At 43.3% G+C, this 19,523-nt stretch overlaps 2 protein-coding genes across 4 annotated transcripts; one reads left to right on the top strand and one right to left on the bottom strand.

The window, feature by feature from the left end:
• Positions 1–99: 99 nt before the first annotated feature.
• On the bottom strand, positions 100–5,561 carry LOC121568261 (calpain small subunit 1-like). The gene is made up of 11 exons (XM_041878817.2): positions 5,433–5,561; positions 5,170–5,241; positions 4,887–4,923; positions 4,568–4,660; positions 1,970–2,027; positions 1,603–1,667; positions 1,423–1,491; positions 1,071–1,149; positions 789–905; positions 623–681; positions 100–478 (listed from the first exon to the last, which is right to left on the bottom strand). The coding sequence occupies exons 2-11, from the start codon at positions 5,214–5,216 to the stop codon at positions 452–454; spliced, it is 651 nt and encodes a 216-aa protein (XP_041734751.1). The 5' UTR covers positions 5,217–5,241; positions 5,433–5,561; the 3' UTR covers positions 100–451.
• Positions 5,562–6,039: 478 nt separating this feature from the next.
• On the top strand, positions 6,040–19,523 carry LOC121567430 (transmembrane protein 87A). 3 transcript variants are annotated; one of them, XM_041877465.2, is made up of 21 exons: positions 6,040–6,220; positions 6,817–6,889; positions 9,139–9,236; positions 9,686–9,805; positions 10,356–10,412; positions 10,602–10,658; positions 10,816–10,902; positions 12,790–12,928; positions 13,028–13,089; positions 13,276–13,459; positions 13,818–13,917; positions 14,075–14,168; positions 15,287–15,355; positions 15,989–16,097; positions 16,236–16,294; positions 16,808–16,911; positions 17,326–17,399; positions 17,686–17,747; positions 17,863–17,915; positions 18,171–18,201; positions 18,639–19,523. In XM_041877465.2, exons 1-21 carry the CDS (start codon positions 6,086–6,088, stop codon positions 18,678–18,680), a joined length of 1,809 nt encoding a protein of 602 aa, XP_041733399.1. In that variant the 5' UTR covers positions 6,040–6,085; the 3' UTR covers positions 18,681–19,523. The 3 variants fall into 3 exon arrangements, with proteins under 3 accessions (XP_041733399.1, XP_041733398.1, XP_041733400.1); XM_041877464.2 differs by lacking the exon at positions 15,287–15,355 and adding an exon at positions 14,417–14,488; XM_041877466.2 differs by lacking the exons at positions 10,816–10,902; positions 15,287–15,355 and adding an exon at positions 14,417–14,488.

The raw sequence follows: 19,523 nt of genomic DNA, 5'->3' as shown, positions 1-19,523 counted from the left end.
AAAAAGATTAAAGTAATCTACAAACATATGAGAGGTCAATTCTTTAATGAGCAAAAGCAGAACATTTAGAATTTGTAATACATGAGACAGCTGCAAGTATTAAGTAATACTGTATCTTTATTGAGCACTATAATGTATGTGTTACATTACATTACATGGCAGTATAAAATTTTTGACCAAAAGTGTGTTGCCAGAAAAATGGAAAACACAAAACTGAACTACCTTTCCATATTCCATATATTTTTGAGTTTGGCCTAATGGAGAGAAAGTAGATTTGTGCTTTCCCAGTGTTGCTGCAATGCTGCCATCTAGTGATGAATTGAATGAACATTCATGACCGAATGCTGTATGAACGTCTGTAAACAATAATAACAATGGTTCTATGAAATAAAAATCTTAAATGAGAGAGAAAGACATGGATGTAGGCTTTTTGTAGGCTTTCCCTGGTGTTTTATGAGTGCATGGTCAACTGAAGCCACTGGGGAGAAAGCAAAAGACAATAAGAGGTGTGGTTATTTTGGTGTAATTTCAGTGCCTGTATCTAGTCATTCATCTTTAAAATGGTCCCTTACTCTAAACACACCATTTAAATGCAAAGAGCAAATAGTGAAAACTAATTTACCTCTTGGATGTTGACTTTGATTTTTCCATTATCATCGTTGTCCAGAGTCTTGAAGGCTCCTGAAAATGCACAAAACACTATTACTGAAGGGTAATGAAAAGAAAATAGTCTGAAATCAAGAACATAATCGGACTGAGCAGGGGAGTATTGAGGAGGAGTCACTTACGACACATGGCGTCCAGTCTAACCAGGCACCCAATGAAGTTGTCAAAGTCCATGTTGCCGTGTTCGTCACTGTACCTGCGGACGATCAACTGTAAGAGCTGGTCGTTGAGAGGGAAGCCTGCACACGGACATAACAGGAGAGAAAAACCAATGAGACCAAACACATATATTCAGGAACAAGCTAGCTTGTTTGTTGTCACTGTTATGACGCTGCTATAAAGGCCTTATGATGACAAAGAAATATGCAATTCCATGTTCTGGTTCTCATGATCTCTGAGCTCACATGCAGCTTTGAAGGCAGTGGACAGCTCTTGTGAGGAGATGACCCCTGAGCAGTCTGCATCATTTGATATGTAGATGCCCTGAATCACAGCGGACATAAGGTTACACCGAGAGGTCAAAGTTCACAGCACCTTTTATTAAGAGTGTATTAACATTACATTTATAAACAACATTCTTACAGTAGTGGAGTAAGATGACTATTGGAAGTTGTAGGGAGTGTTATATGAATTTCTTGCAAATACATGTAAATCATTTCTAGTTCAAGGCAAACGTTTCACAGAAATGTCCATGATTTAACCCAATTGTTAATTCAGTGCCGATTGTCAAAAATGTAACAAGAGGACTGAACTCACCTGCCATTTCTTGATGTTGTTCCATAAAAACTTGAATTCATGGAAACCTAGCTTTCCTGTGCTGTCACTCTGTGTGCTCAGGGTTAAGGTAAAACTTAATATTAACTACTCTGATAGTATAGTGTAGTGTAGTATAGTATAGTCCTCCATCCTAATACAAACACTGATGTGGAAGGATACGTCCATGATAGCCACCATGCTCCTGCATGACTCAAGGCTAAAGCCGTCAGTCTTCAGGCCACCACCTGAAATGAACACAGACAGACCACTGCTTCACTACAACAAAGTAAACCATTCCATGGAACCACTCGTTTGCTTAGACACCATTATGCGTGCAACAGGTGTCTAGATATGAGTAAAGTGTGTGTGTGTTTGTGTTCGTGTGTGTGAGTGTGTTTGTACAGAGAGTACATAAATACAAAAAGGCATGCATAGACATGCTCTTGAACATAAGGTACATGCACACAGAGATATAAATACAATAAGAACGCAATGACAAAGACAAGTATGGACACAAGCATGGTGTTTGTGTTAGGATAGGACTCACATTTGCCAATTATCCTGTTGAGGATGTTCATCAGTTCAGTGGGGCTTACCTCCATGTCCTATAATACAAAGATAGATACAAAAGTAAATCTTCCCATACTGTATACTGTATACCAATTGTACGTACAGTTGTCCGTAGAGCTCTGAGAGGATTGTGACGAGGCACAGATCTGGGGAAGGGTACCAAAACATTTCTGCAGCATTGAAGGTCCCCAAGAACACAGTGGCCTCCATCATTCTTAAATGGAAGAAGTTTGGAACCAAGACTCTTCCTAGAGCTGGCCACCTGGCCAAACTGAGCAATCGGGGGAGAAAGGCCTTGGTCAGGGAGGTGACCAAGAACCCGATGGTCACTCTACAGAGCTCCAGAGTTCCTCTGTGATGATGGGAGAACCTTCTAGAAGGACAACCATCTTTGCAGCACTCCACCAATCAGGCCTTTATGGTACAGTGGCCAGACGGAAGCCACTCGTCAGTAAAAGGCACATGACAGCCCGCTTGGAGTTTGCCAAAAGGAACCTAAAGGACTCAGACCATGAGAAACAAGATTCTCTGGTCTGATGAAACCAAGATTGAACTATTTGGCCTGAATGCCAAGCGTCACGTCTGGAGGAAACCTGGCACCATCCCTACGGTGAAGCATGGTGGTGGCACATCATGCTGTGGGGATGTTTTTCAGCGGCTGGGACTGGGAGACTAGTCAGGATTGTGGGAAAGATGAACGGAGCAAAGTACAGAGAGATCCTTGATGAAAACCTGCTCCAGAGCGCTCAGGACCTCAGACTGGGGCGAAGGTTCACCTTCTAACAGGACAACGACCCTAAGCACACAGCCAAGACAACGCAGGAGTGGTTTCGGGACAAGTCTCTGAATGTCCTTGAGTGGCCCAGCCAGAGCCCGGACTTGTACCCGATCTAACATCTCTGGAGAGACCTGAAAATAGCTGTGCAGCGACACTCCCCATCCAACCTGACAGAGCTTAAGAGGATCTGCAGAGAATAATGGGAGAAACTCCCCAAATACAGGTGTGCCAAGCTTGTAGCGTCATACCCAAGAAGACTTGAGGCTGTAATTGCTGCCAAAGGTGCTTCAACAAAGTACTGAGTAAAGGGTCTGAATACTTATGCAAATGTGATATAAGTATTAATTGTTTTATACGTTTGCAAAAAATTATAAAAATCACTTTTTGCTTTGTCATTATGGGGTATTGATGAGGGGGAAAACAATTTAATCAACTTTAGAATAAGGCTGTAACGTAACAAAATGTGGAAAAAGTCAAGGGGTCTGAATACTTTCCGAATGCACTGTAACTGTATTTGGGTCACAACTCAGCTCACAAAAGGATAAGGACACTGAGACTACGTTATCATGAAGTAATAAATGATCAGTCATTTGCACAGGTGTTTTATCGGTACAATCATGGACCAAATACATCGTTTTCTCTGTATTTCTGTGTTTACCTGACATATTAGAACAACCAAAGTGATGGTAACAGCTTCAAAACCTTCAGCAAATACATTTGCAGCAGGTATGTCTTTAGGTTTCATTCGATATGCGTCTTGTATTCCCTCCCTTTAAGAGTAAGGCCTCAATGAGGTCGGCTAGTTATCAGTTTAAAGTCAATTGTTGCCAGCTGAGCCTACCAGTAGAACATGTATCCACCCCTATCTATGATTCACACAATCTACACCCCCCACCCCCACACAAAACTAACCAGGCAGGACAGCCGCCCTGTCAGACAATGGTAGGAAGCACATAGTGGAGGAACCAGTCCCTCTTCTTGTCCGTGGAATAAACCAGGGTTGGGTTGTCAACAAACCACACCCCCAGCCTCTCACTCCACCACTGCCTGATCCAACAGCAGTGAATAATTGTGAGCATAGCTGTAGAGAAGGGGAATGTCTGTGGAGCCCTGGGCTTAATGACCATAACCAATGTAGCGGAATCAATGATTTAAGCCTACCGGAGCGCTTTACTGTACTATTCCAAAAGGCTTCAATTGGTTGGCAGCAGTGCATGACGGACAGCACATTTGAAGCCACAAATTCACTATGTCTGGATAGATTGATAAACCACATTCTGAAGACTGGCTCTAGATGAAAGAGGGTGAATGGGGGGAGCGAGGGGTTTGGAAATTAAACAAGGCTTAACTGGGATACAAGAAGCAACAACAGGGTTTCACTGATTGTACCAGTGTACCATCAGCCAATAAATGAAATACTGCATCTACTTCAAAATATAATATACCACAAACAACACTGTAACTTAATTAACACTGGTTGTTGGTCTGCACGCTATTACAATAAACCACTAATGGTTGGTTAAAATCCACATAATGAAACAGCCTCGTTAAACCATTCAACAAGAAGCCTGATTATACAATGACACATTTATAGTACTGTATTTGATAGCCGAAAGCCTAAGATGAATGTCTCTCAATGACTCAGTTAGAATCAAGCATGAGAGGCAGTGTTGTCTTGACTTATCTGGCCTCTTTACTTCTCTGAACAGGATAGGATAGGACAGTAGGTTCGGAGGTGAATAGGATAAGATATGAGAGTAGTAGGAGTGCATAAGTTGAAAAACAATAAGTCCTTACATCCCCAGCGAGTTGCTGGAACACCTTGCGGAACTGTCTCTCCTCATCATTCTCATTCTGCTCAGCGTAGGCCAGAGGTCTGCGTGGTGGGGGCTAGGACACAAACACAGACCAGGTTCTGTTAACACTAACACTCAGCCCTCTTCACTGCAGTCGGCATGCAGGCCAACATACACCAACAGCTATGGCTCATTTGCTCAAAAGAGTAGTGTTTACTTCTAAAACTTTCCAGTCTGCAGTGAGTGCACTATCATACGACTATCATGATGTTCTGAAATTGTTATAAAGGAAAATGGGTGTTAAAGGGTTATTAACTCACAGGATCTGAGGGCACGAATTGACCGGGGTCAATGTTGCTGTTGGAGAAAACAAGAAGGACCATTGTCTATTACTATTTAATAACTACTGAGTGTGCAACATCATGAATGAAGTCAGTATGCTGACAGTGTGTGTGTGTGTGTGTGTGTGTGTGTGTGTGTGTGTGTGTGTGTGTGTGTGTGTGTGTGTGTGTGTGTGTGTGTGTGTGTGTGTGTGTGTGTGTGTGTGTGTGTGTGTGTGTGTGTGTGTGTGTGTGTGTGTGTGTGAAAAGGAGCCAGGCTTACCTCACAACATCCAGTATGCCACCAATGAGTCTTTTGGCCAGAAACATCTTGATGAAGGTCAGAGGTGAAAATCTACAAAAGGAGTCAAGAGAGAAGAAATGATAAGAGTTCCACCATCAAACATCTGATCGATTAAACAAAAAGGGGACAACAGAGAGCGAAAGCAAGCCATAATACAGAATGAAGATAAAACAAATCAACGTGAAACAGTCAGATAAATTGTGAAGGAAATCTGATTGCCTTAAATTGAGAAGAACACTTACAGGGACCAAATGCTTCGCTAAAGTCGGCAGAGACTGACGTGATGGCACTCCTATTGGGTCCAAAAAAAACCAGTTTTGTAAGGAGTTATTTTTCAGTGCATCAGAGCTCCACACCCCTGGCCAGTAGAGAAGTGCGCACAGGTCGTTAATGACTCTGGGTCCTATAACCCGTAGCTCTATGTCAAGAATGACTGGCATTTCCATATTGATGATATTATGAGACTTATTCTGAACATTTTAAGGACACTTTTATTATGTTTGATTCACATTGATTTAACATAATGATGAAATGGGGGTACATCGACCTAATGTTCAGTGCATTAACTGATGCTGTTTTACAAACATTTCTAATGTAGGTTTTCATGCTCTAATAATAAAGTTAGTTAGAATGGCATTTTTCCATTCGAACCATAGATTACTTGCATAACCTACAAACTGCATGCAATGTAGATGTCTGAAACGAAGGGAAACGTTTGAAAAAGAAGAAGCTACAATGTGTGAACTTGTCCAATAAGAAAGTTAATTCTCCTTCCCCAGTTGAAAACGTTTTCTCCCGTTTGGTTTCCACGGAAGACCGCCTACACGGTGATGTCAGATCGAAGCAGGAAGCAGGAGCGCTCGCGAAGTTGTAGTGTGGCTGCTTCCTGGTACAAATGGCGAGCGCCATGAAAACAGGGTTATTGACAGGGGACTTGACAAAAGTGCTATTCTTATTAATTTGTATTCACTTTACACGACCGTTAAATGCAGTGTCAGAGCCGGGTAAATGGACCTTTAACGTCAACAGTGTAAGTTGCCTTGTCTTGTGCGTATAGTATCATGCTATCAAAGCATCATCGGTAGCCTAGAAACGCTATTATATCTTGTTAAGAACATTGTTTATTTCAGCCAGATTAATCTATTTCAACAGTTGATATACTGTCGCGATGTACAGAAGCAGGCATTGAGACAACGCTTCCCTTAATTTTACGCACCATGCACCGTTCTGGCGGCAATGTAATTACAACAATGTAACATTGTAACCGCTTCCACTGTATTATAAACAATGTAACATTGTATTATTCTCCCTGGATTAGGCCAGCCAATTTTCCCTTATTATTTTACCTTATCAGTGTTCGCCAATATGGTGTTGTTTAGGACTAGTCAATACAAGTAATAGTAAGTGATCCGATCCATTCATTCAAAGACTACCTGCCCCTAGGAAAATATTACATCTAGGCTCACCTACCTACATTCCTGCATTACTTAATAAACTATTCAGCTATTTTGTTCAGATCATTTAAAACCCAACAGGTTTTTTAATCAGAATATTGACTATCTAAATGTTGTCAAAATCTATTCCAGTACTCATATGTTTGACATTTTGTCACCGCTTGTGTTACAGGAAACTTCGAAGAAGCAGAGCTTTTTCCTCTTCACCAAGACAATGTTTAACAATACTGTCATTCAGCTGAAATGTAAGTAGCCTATAACCTCTCTTATGTTCTGCAAGTTAGGATAAAACTCAGTTATTTACTGAACCTTGTGGAATATCATATAGCAAGAACATGATTGCCCTTTCCTCAGACTAGTATTGTAGGATGGTATACTGTCAATTACAACAGGTGTAGACCTTACAGTGAAATGCTTACTTACAAGCCTGTAATCAACAATGCAATTTTAAGAAAAATACGTGTGAAAAATAAAAGCAGTAAAATAACAGTAGCGAGGCTATATATATGGGGTACCGGTACAGCATCAATGTGTGGGGGCACCGGTTAGTCAAGGTAATATGTACATATAGGTATAGTTAAAGTGACTATGCATAGATGATAAACAGAGAGTAGCAGCAGCGTAAAAGAGGAGGTGGGGGGGACAATGCAAATAGTCTGGGTAGCCAATTGATTAGCCGTTCAGGAGTCTTATGGCTTGGGGGTAGAAGCTGTTAAGAAGCCTTAGACTTGGCGCTCCGGTACTGCTTGCCATGCGGTAGCAGAGAGAACAGTCTATGACTAGGGTGGCTGGAGTCTTTGACCATATTTAGGGCCTTCCTCTGACACCGCCTGGTATAGAGGTCCTGGATGTCAAGAAGCTTGTAGGAAGCTGTATAACTTTTTGAGGATCTGAGGACCCATGCCAAATCTTTTCAGTCTCCTGAGGGGGAATAGGCTTTGTTGTGCCCTCTTTATGACTGTCTTGGTGTGTTTGGACCATGATAGTTTGTTGGTGATGTGGACACCAAGAAACTTGAAGCTCTCAACCTGCTCCACTACATCCCCGTCAATGAGAATGGGGGCGTGCTCGGTCCTTCTTTTCCTGTAGTCCACAATCATCTCCTTTGTCTTGGTCACGTTGAGGGAGAGGTTGTTATCCTGGCACCACACGGCCAGGTCTCTGACCTCCTCCCTATAGGCTGTCTCATCGTTGTCGGTGATCAGGCCTACCACTGTTGTGTCGTCAGCAAACTTAATGATGGTGTTGTAGTCGTGCCTGGCCATGCATGGGTGAACAGGGAGTACAGGAGTGGACTAAGCATGCACCCCTGAGGGGCCCCTGTGTTGAGGATCAGCGTGGCAGATGTGTTGTTACCTACCCTTACCACCTGGAGGCGGCCCGTCAGGAAGTCCAGGATCCAGTTGCAGAGGGAGGTGTTTAGTCCCAGGGTCGTTAGCTTAGTGATGAGCTTTGAGGGCACTATGGTGTTGAACGCTGAGCTGTAGTCAATGAATAGCATTCTGACGTAGGTGTTCCTTTTGTCCAGGTGGGAAAGGGCAGTGTGGAGTGCAATAGAGAGTCCATCAGCTGTGGATCTGTTGGAGCGGTATGCAAATTGGAGTGGGTCTAGGGTTTCTGGGATAATGGTGTTGATGTGAGCCATGACCAGCCTTTCAAAGCACTTCATGGCTGCAGACGTGAGTGCTACGGGTCGGTAGTCATTTAGGCAGGTTACCTTAGTGTTCTTGCGCACAGAGACTATGGTGGTCTGCTTGAAACATGTTGGTGTTACAGACTCAGTCAGGGACAGGTTGAAAATGTCAGTGAAGACACTTGCCAGTTGGTCAGCGCATGCTCGGAGTACACGTCCTGGTAATCCGGCTGGCCCTGCAGCCTTGTGACTGTTGACCTGTTTAAAGGTCTTACTCACATCGGCTACGAAGAGCGTGATCACACAGTCGTCAGGAACAGCTGATGTTCTCATGCATGCTTCAGTGTTGCTTGCCTTGAAGCGAGCATAGAAGTGATTTAGCTCGTCTAGTAGGCTCGTGTCACTGGGCAGCTCGCGGCTGTGCTTCCCTTTGTAGTCTGTAATATTGTGCAAGCCCTGCCACATCCGACTAGCGTCGGTGCCGGTGTAGTACGATTCAATCTTAGTCCTGTATTGATGCTTTGCCTGTTAGATGGTTCGTTGGAGGTCATAGCGGGATTTCTTATAAGCGTCCGGGTTAGGGTCCCACTCCTTAAAGCGGCAGCTCTACCTTTAGCTCAGTGCGGATGTTGCCTGTAATCCATGGCTTCTGGTCAATGCAGGATATTTGTATGATAGCATTACTGTATACAATATGCTACTTCATTGAGTATACATTAAGAGCATGGGAAAACCTGTTGGGGGAGGAAGTAGTAGGGGGGGGAAGTAGTAGGGGAGGAAGTAGTAGCCTCTGGCCCTGACTCTGGCCCTCAGACAGGAACAGATCTGGAGAGAGCTCTGTGACTAAATTGTTTTCATAAGTTTCAGGATTGACGGACGACTGTGATCCTCCGGTAAAACTCAACATCTCCTGGTACCTAAGGAGCTCCCGCTGCTTCGACGAGGTGTTCGGTCTCGACGTGAGTTCCTCTTTCTCATTTGGAAACTAACTGCACTCTGAATGGGCTCGTTCACGCTGGACTAACTGTACCTGTTGTATTCCATAAACTCTACAGCATTTCCTTTTTTAAGCTAGTTCCTTGTCCTCAGTTTAACAACAAGCAATGCAAGATTCAGGGTCTTGATAGGAGGGCGCGGTGCCATTCATGTTTTATAATAATAATAATAATAAATAATATGCCATTTAGCAGACACTTTTATCCAAAGCGACGTAGTCATGCGTGCATAACTTTTTTTGTGTATGGGTGGTCCCGGGGATCGAACCCACTACCTTGGCGTTACAAGCACTGTGCTCTACCAGCTCTACCAGCTCTACCAGCTGAGCTACAGAGGACCACATAGACAGTGTGGTTTGTGTAAATACTTATTAACATACTTATTAACTTCATCATACCTGTTTGATTTGCAGCCTCTGAAGGCAGGGAGCTACTTCAGGACAACAGCTGTGAAGCAGGAAGGAGGCAGTGGGTTCTATGTGTTCCATCAGTACCCTACCATTGAGTGCAAACAGTCCATGACCCGCAGTGAGGTACAGTATGTGGCAATGGAGGGTCTCATAAGAAAGCATGGTGGCACTTTATTTTACAGTACCTTACAGAAATATCCTGGCATTTACATGGTAACATTTTATTTACAGTAATGCCAGACTCTACAGCTACACTATATAATGCAATATTCAGAGCTACATGTCTGGTTTTGTGACATTAATAACACATGAATGACCTATGCATTACTTATTTGTTTCTAAATAAGATAGTTTCGCTAGTAGCTAACATACTATTAAATGGCAGATTGAACCAGTGGAATCAGTACAGTGAAATAAAGTGCGGAAAAAAGTACAACGGTGAAACAAATACCACAACCACATATGTTCCACCACACTATTTCATGTCTTCCTGAGTTTGTTTGTTCACAAATTGTGACCTAAATATAGCAGCTCATAACTGATCATTAGGAAGTGATTGTAATTCTGAATAAGTGTTTTCGTACAGTGCAGCTCATGGTGAGGCTATGTTATGGAGGTGTTCATGGGGTATCATTGTCTGATGGTTGCTACTCTGCTTTGTTTTCTGTAACAGTTCTTTCTCAACAAATTTGAGGAGCCGACTAGGCTTACTGAGCCAGTTCAAGAACAGGTGAGTGGGCTAAAGCAGACAGGTTTTGCATACAAATCGTGCCACATACATAAACCTGTTATTATAGATTAGATACACATGATCTGTTATGTTAGAGAAGTTCACAATAGAGCATGCAGGTGCATATAGTAACACAGTAATTCACCAAGGTGTCATTGGAATGACTGTCTCTGTATCCCACTGTTTTAGCCTGTCACTGACAAGGACCAAGGGATGAGGAAAAGGAGCGCTGAGGATCCAAAGGAGGTAAATCAACAACTCAAACACCCTCTGATATCATAATCAAATTGATGCAAAATGTAGATGCATTTGAATAAGGCGATTGGGTGCTGTGATTCCCAGCCTAGCATCAGGCCTCCATATCAGGGAAATCAGGTGAATCACTATATTTTATGTATTTTAGGCACTTGCTGAGAAAAAAGCCCAAGTCAAAGCAGAGGCAACTGTGGCCACAGGGAAAGCCCCAGCCCCCACTGCAAAGAAAGAAGTGGTGATTGTTTCCTTGTCCTTTAAGAACCATGCCAGAATGAAGATATGTATGGTGTACATACAGTTGAAGTCGGAAGTTTACATACATTTAGGTTGGAGTCATTAAAACTAGTTTTTCAAACACTCCACAAATTTCTTGTTAACAAACTGTAGTTTTGGAAAGTCGGTTAGGACATCTACTTTGTGCATGACACAAGTCATTTTTCCAATAATTGTTTACAGACAGATTATTTCACTTATAATTTACTGTATCACAATTCTAGTGGGTCAGAAGTTTACATACACTAAGTTGACTGTGCTTTTAAACAGCTTGGAAAATTCCAGAAAATGATGTCATGGCTTTAGAAGCTTCTGAAAGGCTAATTGACATCATTTGAGTCAATTCGAGGTGTACCTGTGGATGTATTTCAAGGCCTACCTTCAAACTCAGTGCCTCTTTGCTTGACATCATGGGAAAATCAAAAGAAATCAGCCAAGACCTCAGAAAAAAAATTGTAGACCTCCACAAGTCTGGTTCATCCTTGGGAGCAATTTCCAATCGCCTCAAGGTACCACGTTCATCTGTACAAACAATCGTACGCAAGTATAAACACCATGGGACAACGCAGCCGTCATACCGCTTAGGAGGGATACGCGTTCTGTCTCCTAGAGATGAACGTACTTTGGTTCGAAAAGTGCTAATCAATCCCAGAACAACAGCAAAGGACCTTGTGAAGATGCTGGAGGAAACAGGTACAAAAGTATCTATATCCACAGTAAAATGAGTCCTATATCGACATAACCTGAAAGGCCACTCAGCAAGGAAGAAGCCACTGCTCCAAAACCGCCATGAATAAGCCAGACTATGGTTTGCAACTGCACATGGGGACAAAGATCGTACTTTTTGGAGAAATGTCCTCTGGTCTGATGAAACAAAAATAGAACTGTTTGGCCATAATGACCATCGTTATGTTTGGAGGAAAAAGGGGGATGCTTGCAAGCCAAAGAAGACCATCCCAACCGTGAAGCACGGGGGTGGCAGCATCATGCTGTGTGGGTGCTTTGCTGCAGGAGGGACTGGTGCACTTCACAAAATAGATGGCATCATGAGGAAGGAAAATTATGTGGATATATTGAAGCAACATCTCAAGACATCAGTTAGGAAGTTAAAGCTTGGTCGCAAATGGGTCTTCCAAATGGACAATGACCCCAAGCATACTTCCAAAGTTGTGGCAAAATGGCTTAAGGACAACAAAGTCAAGGTATTGGAGTGGCCATCACAAAGCCCTGACCTCAATCCTATAGAAAATGTGTGGGCAGAACTGAAAAAGCGTATTCGAGCATGGAGGCATACAAACCTGACTCAGTTACACCAGCTCTGTCAGGAGGAATGGGCCAAAATTCACCCAACTTATTGTGGGAAGCTTGTGGAAGGCTACCCGAAACGTTTGACCCAAGTTAAACAATTTAAAGGCAATGCTACCAAATACTAACAGAGTGTATGTAAACTTCTGACCCACTGGGAATGTGATGAAATAAATGAAGGCTGAAATAAATCATTCTCCCTACAATTATTCTGACATTTCACATTCTTAAAATAAAGTGGTGATCCTAACTGACCTAAAACAGGGAATTTTTACAAGGATTAAATTACAGGAATTGTGAAAAACTGAGTTTAAATGTATTTGGCTAAGGTGTATGTAAACTTCCGACTTCAACTGTACCTGTTTACTAAACAAACAGTGTACCAGGATATTGATACACTAACACACTTTCTTTCATTGTCTTTTGTAATGTCTTGCACCGCAGGGAAAACATTTGTTCAGCTAGCTATTTCCTAATGTTCTTTGACTCATCTGCCTGGTTCTCCTAGACATAGAGATCCTATAATGTAACTCTATGCTCCTAGACTCCCCAGCATCACTTTCATGCAGTGGCCCAGACCTGGGAGGATGGCCCTTACATGTTCATTGTCCACATCCAAGAGATCAAGGAGAAGAGCAGCGCCGCCACTGACTCTGTCCCACCACAGAACTGGGACATCCAATGTAAGGAGCTCCACCACTCACATGAAACCTCAGTCCAATACATTAAAACTACATCAGCTAATAGGCTAATATTACTGTTATGATCTTCACCCCCTGCAGTGGAAGTCAGTATGAAGGGACCCCATGACTTTATCTCAGCTTCCGAATGGCCTCTTATGATCGTAAGTCGATTCTGCCATGATAAGTTGTAAACATGGGAAACACTACACTATAGCTTCATTACATTTAGTAAAATTAATACAAATAGCATCTAAGGTGTGTGCCTGTAGGTCATGCTCTCTAACTTTGTCAGACATAATACGGACTCTCTAGTTCCTTGCCAGCTCACCTAACGGTCCCTTTTGCAGTTCTACATGGTGATGTGTGTCATCTATGTGTTGCTGGGCCTGCTGTGGCTGGGGCTGTCAGCCTGCTACTGGAGAGAGCTGCTGAGGATCCAGTTCTGGATCGGCGGGGTCATCTTCCTGGGCATGCTGGAGAAGGCTGTGTACTACGCCGAGTTCCAGAGCATCCGCTACGACGGACTCTCAGGTCAGGAGGGGGAGAGACACACCCTTACAGAAAAGCCACATGATTTCACATGTGAAAACGTGTTTTTGGAACACTTCACATGTGATGACGTGAAATTCATTAGGTTTTTCCGTAAGGGCATCAATACCTTTTTTTCTGTAATGGATATTTTAAGGGATTCTGGGTGTGGTTTATGTGGTCATTTTTGGTGGACTCCCCTAAGCACACATCTGTGGCTAAAAAAAGCACACATTTTTACCTAAATCCTCCTGGTGGACAAGATTGGAATTGGGTAAGAGATAGTTGATCCTAGTGTGGTGCTAAAAGTGCTGTTGTACTCTATTAATAAGCTTTATTTGTGTGCTGTGTCCTCCAACAGTCCAGGGGGCAGTAGTGTTTGCGGAGGTCCTATCAGCAGTGAAGAGGACCCTGGCCCGTGTTCTTGTCATCATCGCTAGTCTTGGTTATGGAATTGTCAAGTGAGTCAGTCCCTTCATAACAGGTCACAGTGGCGAGTATTCAACTTTATTTCCAATTCTGTCTCTCTCTCGCTCTCTCTCTCTGCCTGCCTCTCTCTCTCCCTCTCTCTCTCTCTCTCTCTCTCTCTCTCTCTCTCTCTCTCTTCTCTCTCCCTAGGCCTAGGCTTGGTGCATTGTTACACAGGGTGGTTGGGATGGGACTGCTCTACCTTATATTCTCCGTTGTCGAGGGAATCCTGAGAGTCAATTCGGTAAGTCTGGTCTCTCTCCCTTCTGATCAATATACTACCTCAGTATTCCCGAAAATATATAGTCCACCTGCACTATCTGTAACTAGACTATTAAACCATGTTGATACGTTTTCGATATGGAACTAAACCAAACAATGCCATGATGCCCTTTGTTGAATATCTTCATCTTTGGTCAAAGGATGCCAGGAATCTTGTGTGTGTAGTAGTATTGTCATTCCACTGGCAGTGTTTACCTGTCTTTCTCACAGGGGCAATTGGGCAGTAGCAGACTACTGTGTGACATTGTTCTGGCGTTCACTGACTCGTGCATTGCGTGGTGGATATCCTTTTGGAGTGGTCAGCCATTACCGGAGGCCATCGTTCTGCCTGTCTGTCTGCCAGTCAGCTAGTTAGTCTAGTAGTCACTGTATGTAGTTAGTCTGTCAGTATTAAGACCACTTTTTTCACAGACTTGTTGTTTTCTCCCTCTGGGCATGCTTGTATTGAGCTGTGTTTCTAAAGCTTACTCAGATCTCCTCCTCCCTTTTACCAGTGTCTCTCATAATTTCTCAAACAAGTTTGATTCCAACCCTCTTTGAGTGGCAGTTTGGTTCTACACAGGTCCTTTCGGTGTGTATCTATCTGCATGACTGCCTGAAGAGTATGTGATGGTGTTCCCTCCCTCCCTCCCTCCCTCCCTCCCTCCCTCCCTCCCTCCCTCCCTCCCTCTCTCCCTCTCTCTCTCTCTCTCTCTCTCTCTCTCTCTCTCCCTCTCTCCCTCTCTCCCCTCTCTCCCTCACTCTCCCTCTCTCCCTCCCTCCCTCCCTCCCTCCCTCCCTCCCTCCCTCCCTCCCTCCCTCCCTCCCTCCCTCCCTCCCTCCCTCCCTCCCTCCCTCTCTCCTCTCTCCTCTCTCTCTCTCTCTCTCTCTCTCCCTCTCTCTCTCTCTCTCTCTCTCTCTCTCTCTCTCTCTCCCTCCCTCCCTCCCTCCCTCCCTCCCTCCCTCCCTCCCTCCCTCCCTCCCTCTCTCTCTCTCTCTCTCTCCCTCTCTCCCTCTCTCCCTCCCTCCCTCCCTCCCTGCCTCCTTCTGTCACTCCCTTTCTGCTGCCCCTCTGTCCGTTCCCCTCTCTGTCCCTTCCAGGCTGAAGATGATCTGGTGCTGCTTGCTGCCATTCCTTTGGCTGTGCTCGACTCTACCCTCTGCTGGTGGATATCCTGTACTGTACCTCTCGGCACATCTCTCTTTCTCTCCCTCCCCTCTGCCTTCCTCTCCCAACACTCTCACTTCTTGCGATCCCTTGGTGCAGCAGTGTCTTGATGTTAGTTGGTGTTAGCCCTGCTCCCTTTATTTTCCCCTGCCTTTGCCTTTGTCTCAGAGAAGGGAATAACCCAGAAGAGAATATTTCCAGAAAATATGCTCTGGCTCATATATTTCCTCCTGCAGTTTGACAGAACAGTATTTTAGTGGATTCGGTTAGTTAACCAGTTAGCCAGAAAACCAGTTAGTATAGTGATGACTAAGACCATACCAGGTTTTCCAGCCGTGCTTAACCTGTCCATGGAGGGCAGAGTGGAGCTCAACTCCTCCTGAGTAATGAGATAATGGCTGAAAACCCTCAGACACTTACACCCTCACAACCTGATTAACTTGGGGTTACGTTAGGTCATATCAGCTCAGTTGACAAGGTAAGCAAACTCTTCTGTGATGGTTATGTTGACAGTCAATGGAAGAAGACTGGTATTATTGGGTAAACTGTTTCTATTGAGAATTGTATTTCAAAGGTGGGCTGTTGTTAGTGGGATGTGTCCTGGGGTCATGTTGGAGTCCTTGACAGCCAGTCACATCTTCATCAGCCTGGCCCAGACCATGAAGCTCCTTCGCCTCCGAAGAAACGTAGTCAAGCTCTCCCTGTATCGCCACTTTACCAACACCCTCATAATCGCCGTTATTGGTGAGGAGCTGTCTGCGGCTGTGCTACTGCAACCACTCAACAGAGACATTTCATACATAGTGTGCTATTACACCATGGTGTGCCCATGATTACAAGCATTCACTAATATATTTGGCCTGTCACTGTTTTACTCTGCAGCCTCAGTCATTTTCATTATCTGGACGACAAAGACTTTCAAGTTTTCAAAGTGCCAGTCGGTGAGTAGTGTTTGTTTACTACGTTATGTAATAAGCCACGGGTGTCCAACATACGGCCCGCGGGCTGGATCCAATCCGGCCTGCGTGTGGTTTGAGCAAAAATAATAATAACCGAACTCAATATACTTTCAAATGTCTAAAACCAAATCGAAACTGTGTAGAAATGATAATGGACCTAAATCCATACAGTTTCTTGACTTTGTCCAGCTCGCTAACAATCACCGAAATGAAAGCTAGACAGTCAGGGAGCATCGAAAATTATATTTTCATGCTAATTTTGACTGCGAGGAAATATAACCAATTTTCAGTGCGGCCCTCTGTACCTCGTTGAAGACCTAATGAAGACCCCTTTAGTAAGTTGTTGTCAAATCTGAGAGGCTAGCATACACACACACACACACACACACAGTTGACCTCTAGTGAACTGGTATTTGGTATTAGGTAGATCATCTTTCTCATTCCGGCCCTCTCCCCTGTCTCTCTCTTATTCACTCTCTCTGTGTATCTCTAAAGGACTGGAGGGAGCTGTGGATAGACGATGCGTTCTGGCGGTTCCTCTTCTCCACCATCCTTCTGGTCATCATGTTCCTGTGGAGGCCGTCGGCCAACAACCAGAGGTTAGAGGTCACGGCTAAACAGTTCAACACATCAACACACAGCCAGAACCCTCTCAACCCTCTCACAAACTAAAGTCATGTTTGATTTTTAATCTAGGGATTGTTGAGGTACTGGCTAGGATCCTTCAGTATGTCACCAGAGACATCTGTGGCAAAGTTAGGGTCAATTCAGGACATAAAATTGCATTTGTAAGGAGAAATCCCACGACCAAATCAACTCAAATGAGCCATGTTCAGTAGCCAAATGTTGTCGAATGTTGCCGATAGGAACCATGAATAGAGCCGATGTGATTCCTTATTCTGTATGTCAGAGAATGTTTGTTCTACATAGCATATTTCTATCTGAACGTTCCACAACGTTGTGTCATGTTGAACGTGCCCCTGATCTGTGATGTCATGTCCTGTGCATCTTAGATACGCCTTCAGACCCCTAGTGGACGAGGAGAGTGACGACGAGGCAAAGGAACAGCTGATGAACGATACATTTGGTAAGAGTCACTGCTATATTAGGCTGTTTTGATATTTCACTCATAGGAACACAAGTTGACACTGCTTCATTGGAGGAGGAAGTACAGTATCATACTCTATGTCTTGATAGGTAGCTAGACATATTTGGCCTAGTTGTGACACTTCCATAGTGTATTGATAGTCTATGGGAATAATGTACCTTGGTTCGCTCTCCCAGCAGCCATTATTGACAAAACGCAATTGACTCAGCAACATACAGTAATCAAATCTGTGATTCTGATCCTGTCCTATTTTGTGTACTTCCAGAGGGCGTGAAGATGAGGGGTCTGAAGTCCGAGACAAATGGAACAGCCAAGCCGAACAAAGTGGTAAGGGCCTTCTCCATACCACAGGGATACCACCCATACTAAGAATATGGGATATAAACTCCATCTTATGGCTCAGATAAAGTTTTCTTGGTGATAGAAAATGCTTTTTTTCCAGGATGAGGATCTGAAATGGGTAGAAGAGAATATACCCTCTTCAATGGCAGATGTGTAAGTGCAAACAAATTGAAGTGGTAGAAATGTTAGTAACATTAACCATTATTGTGATAATATAATCACTTTGACTAGAAATGTATTACAGGGTGGTTATTACATAGTAAGAAAATTGGAATTATTTAAATCAGTTTACACTCTATGATGATGTGTGAAACAAGCACAGAAAGGATAGTTGATTTTCTGATGAGAAGACACCAGTAATCCAGTTCAGTTGTAACTGAATCACACATATTTTCCTTTCTCTCACAGTGCACTTCCCCCCCTACTGGACTCTGATGAGGTAAGAGAAGGTGTTATTCCTGGTTTGAACAGCAGAGGGTGCCAGCTCCATGCTTACTAAAGAACAGTAGCTAGTTAGATTTACATTAGCCTGTTTATATCTCTTCCTTGTTTTCTTGTGGGCTTGAACAATGAGAGGGTGCGGAAGGGTGGTGTGGTGGTGGAGGAGCTTTTTCTGTCTGTTGTCTTTTTTCTTTTCTTCACCCCTACACCAAATAAGCCCATTAGGATTGTCAAGTGATATTTGAAGATTATAAAGTGTAATATTGCAAAATGTGAATATACCTGTATGGAGAGGGTAGTCAGTAGATCAGATCACATGTATCCTTTATATTAAAGCTTTTTGAAAGATCGATTTATGTCAATGTCCATCTTTGTTTTTCAGTACATCATGTCCCTTTGGAAAGTCATTCCAACTATGCTGTTATTTCCCCACAGGAGACAATGACAACCAAATTTGAGATGTCCAAAATGGAATAGATGGAGGGAGACGATGCGCACTGCAGACAGAGACCGTACAGTATGTTGGACAACCCTATGTCTGTGTATGATGGATATTATAATCCCTTCCTTATGAGCTTTGTAAGCAGCGGTTGTAAATACGATGGGATACACTATGACGTAATAAGCAGACTGCTTTTATTTTTTATTTTTTTATGCCTGTTTATTTCTATTTTCATGGATATATGGTACATTTTTTTTAGATTCTTTACTACAAATGGTATCTTGCGTTTCACTGTTTACATAGCTAAAGGGCAGAATGTGATTAAATGTGATTTTTGTCCGTAATGTTCTTTCTCCAATATGCAGACTTGCACTTGGCCAAGCACAATCATACACACACTCCCTTACAACTCTCCCCACACACATACTCATAATTTTTCTTTTGATCGCTCTGACTGTCCCTCTCTCTCTTTCTCTCACTCACTGTTACACACACACACACACACACTGCAGTCCCTGGTTCACCCTTTTTTTTTTTTTTTTCTACGAAAGTGGCCATTAGTGACATCTCACTGTTCTGTGTATCATACAGCAGCCTTTTAAAGAGTGACTGTTATCTAAGCGGGTGAAATTCTCCAGACATAGTCAATACACAGTGACCTGCCTGAGGACAGAGCAGAATCACTGCAGGACTGTTTTATTGTGTCTGTTCCCACTGATAACAACCAAATGTCTGGTCAACACATCCAATAATGAGGGTGTTTTCTTACAGCTGCCACTTTACAACAATATTGTATTACAATTGTGTTATATTGCCAAAAAGACCTTTAAGTCATATTGTGAGCTTTTGTTTGTTAATAAATGATCTGCTAACACACA

This window comes from Coregonus clupeaformis, chromosome 6 (genome assembly GCF_020615455.1).
Source record: "Coregonus clupeaformis isolate EN_2021a chromosome 6, ASM2061545v1, whole genome shotgun sequence".
Taxonomy (NCBI): Eukaryota; Metazoa; Chordata; class Actinopteri; order Salmoniformes; family Salmonidae; genus Coregonus; species Coregonus clupeaformis.
This window is presented reverse-complemented; position numbering and strand designations above follow the sequence as displayed.

Excerpts from the sequence above, each read along its gene's own strand:
- LOC121568261 (XM_041878817.2), bottom strand. The coding sequence starts at position 5,216 with ATGTTTCTGGCCAAAAGACTCATTGGTGGCATACTGGATGTTGTGAG. Across the intron at positions 1,492-1,602 it reads GCATGGTGGCTATCATGGAC|AGTGACAGCACAGGAAAGCT; the intron begins GTATCCTTCCAC and ends CTGAGCACACAG. Across the intron at positions 906-1,070 it reads CACTGCCTTCAAAGCTGCAT|GCTTCCCTCTCAACGACCAG; the intron begins GTGAGCTCAGAG and ends GTCCGTGTGCAG.
- LOC121567430 (XM_041877464.2), top strand. The coding sequence starts at position 6,086 with ATGGCGAGCGCCATGAAAACAGGGTTATTGACAGGGGACTTGACAAAA. Across the intron at positions 6,890-9,138 it reads TACTGTCATTCAGCTGAAAT|TTTCAGGATTGACGGACGAC; the intron begins GTAAGTAGCCTA and ends TGTTTTCATAAG. Across the intron at positions 12,929-13,027 it reads ACAGAACTGGGACATCCAAT|TGGAAGTCAGTATGAAGGGA; the intron begins GTAAGGAGCTCC and ends CACCCCCTGCAG.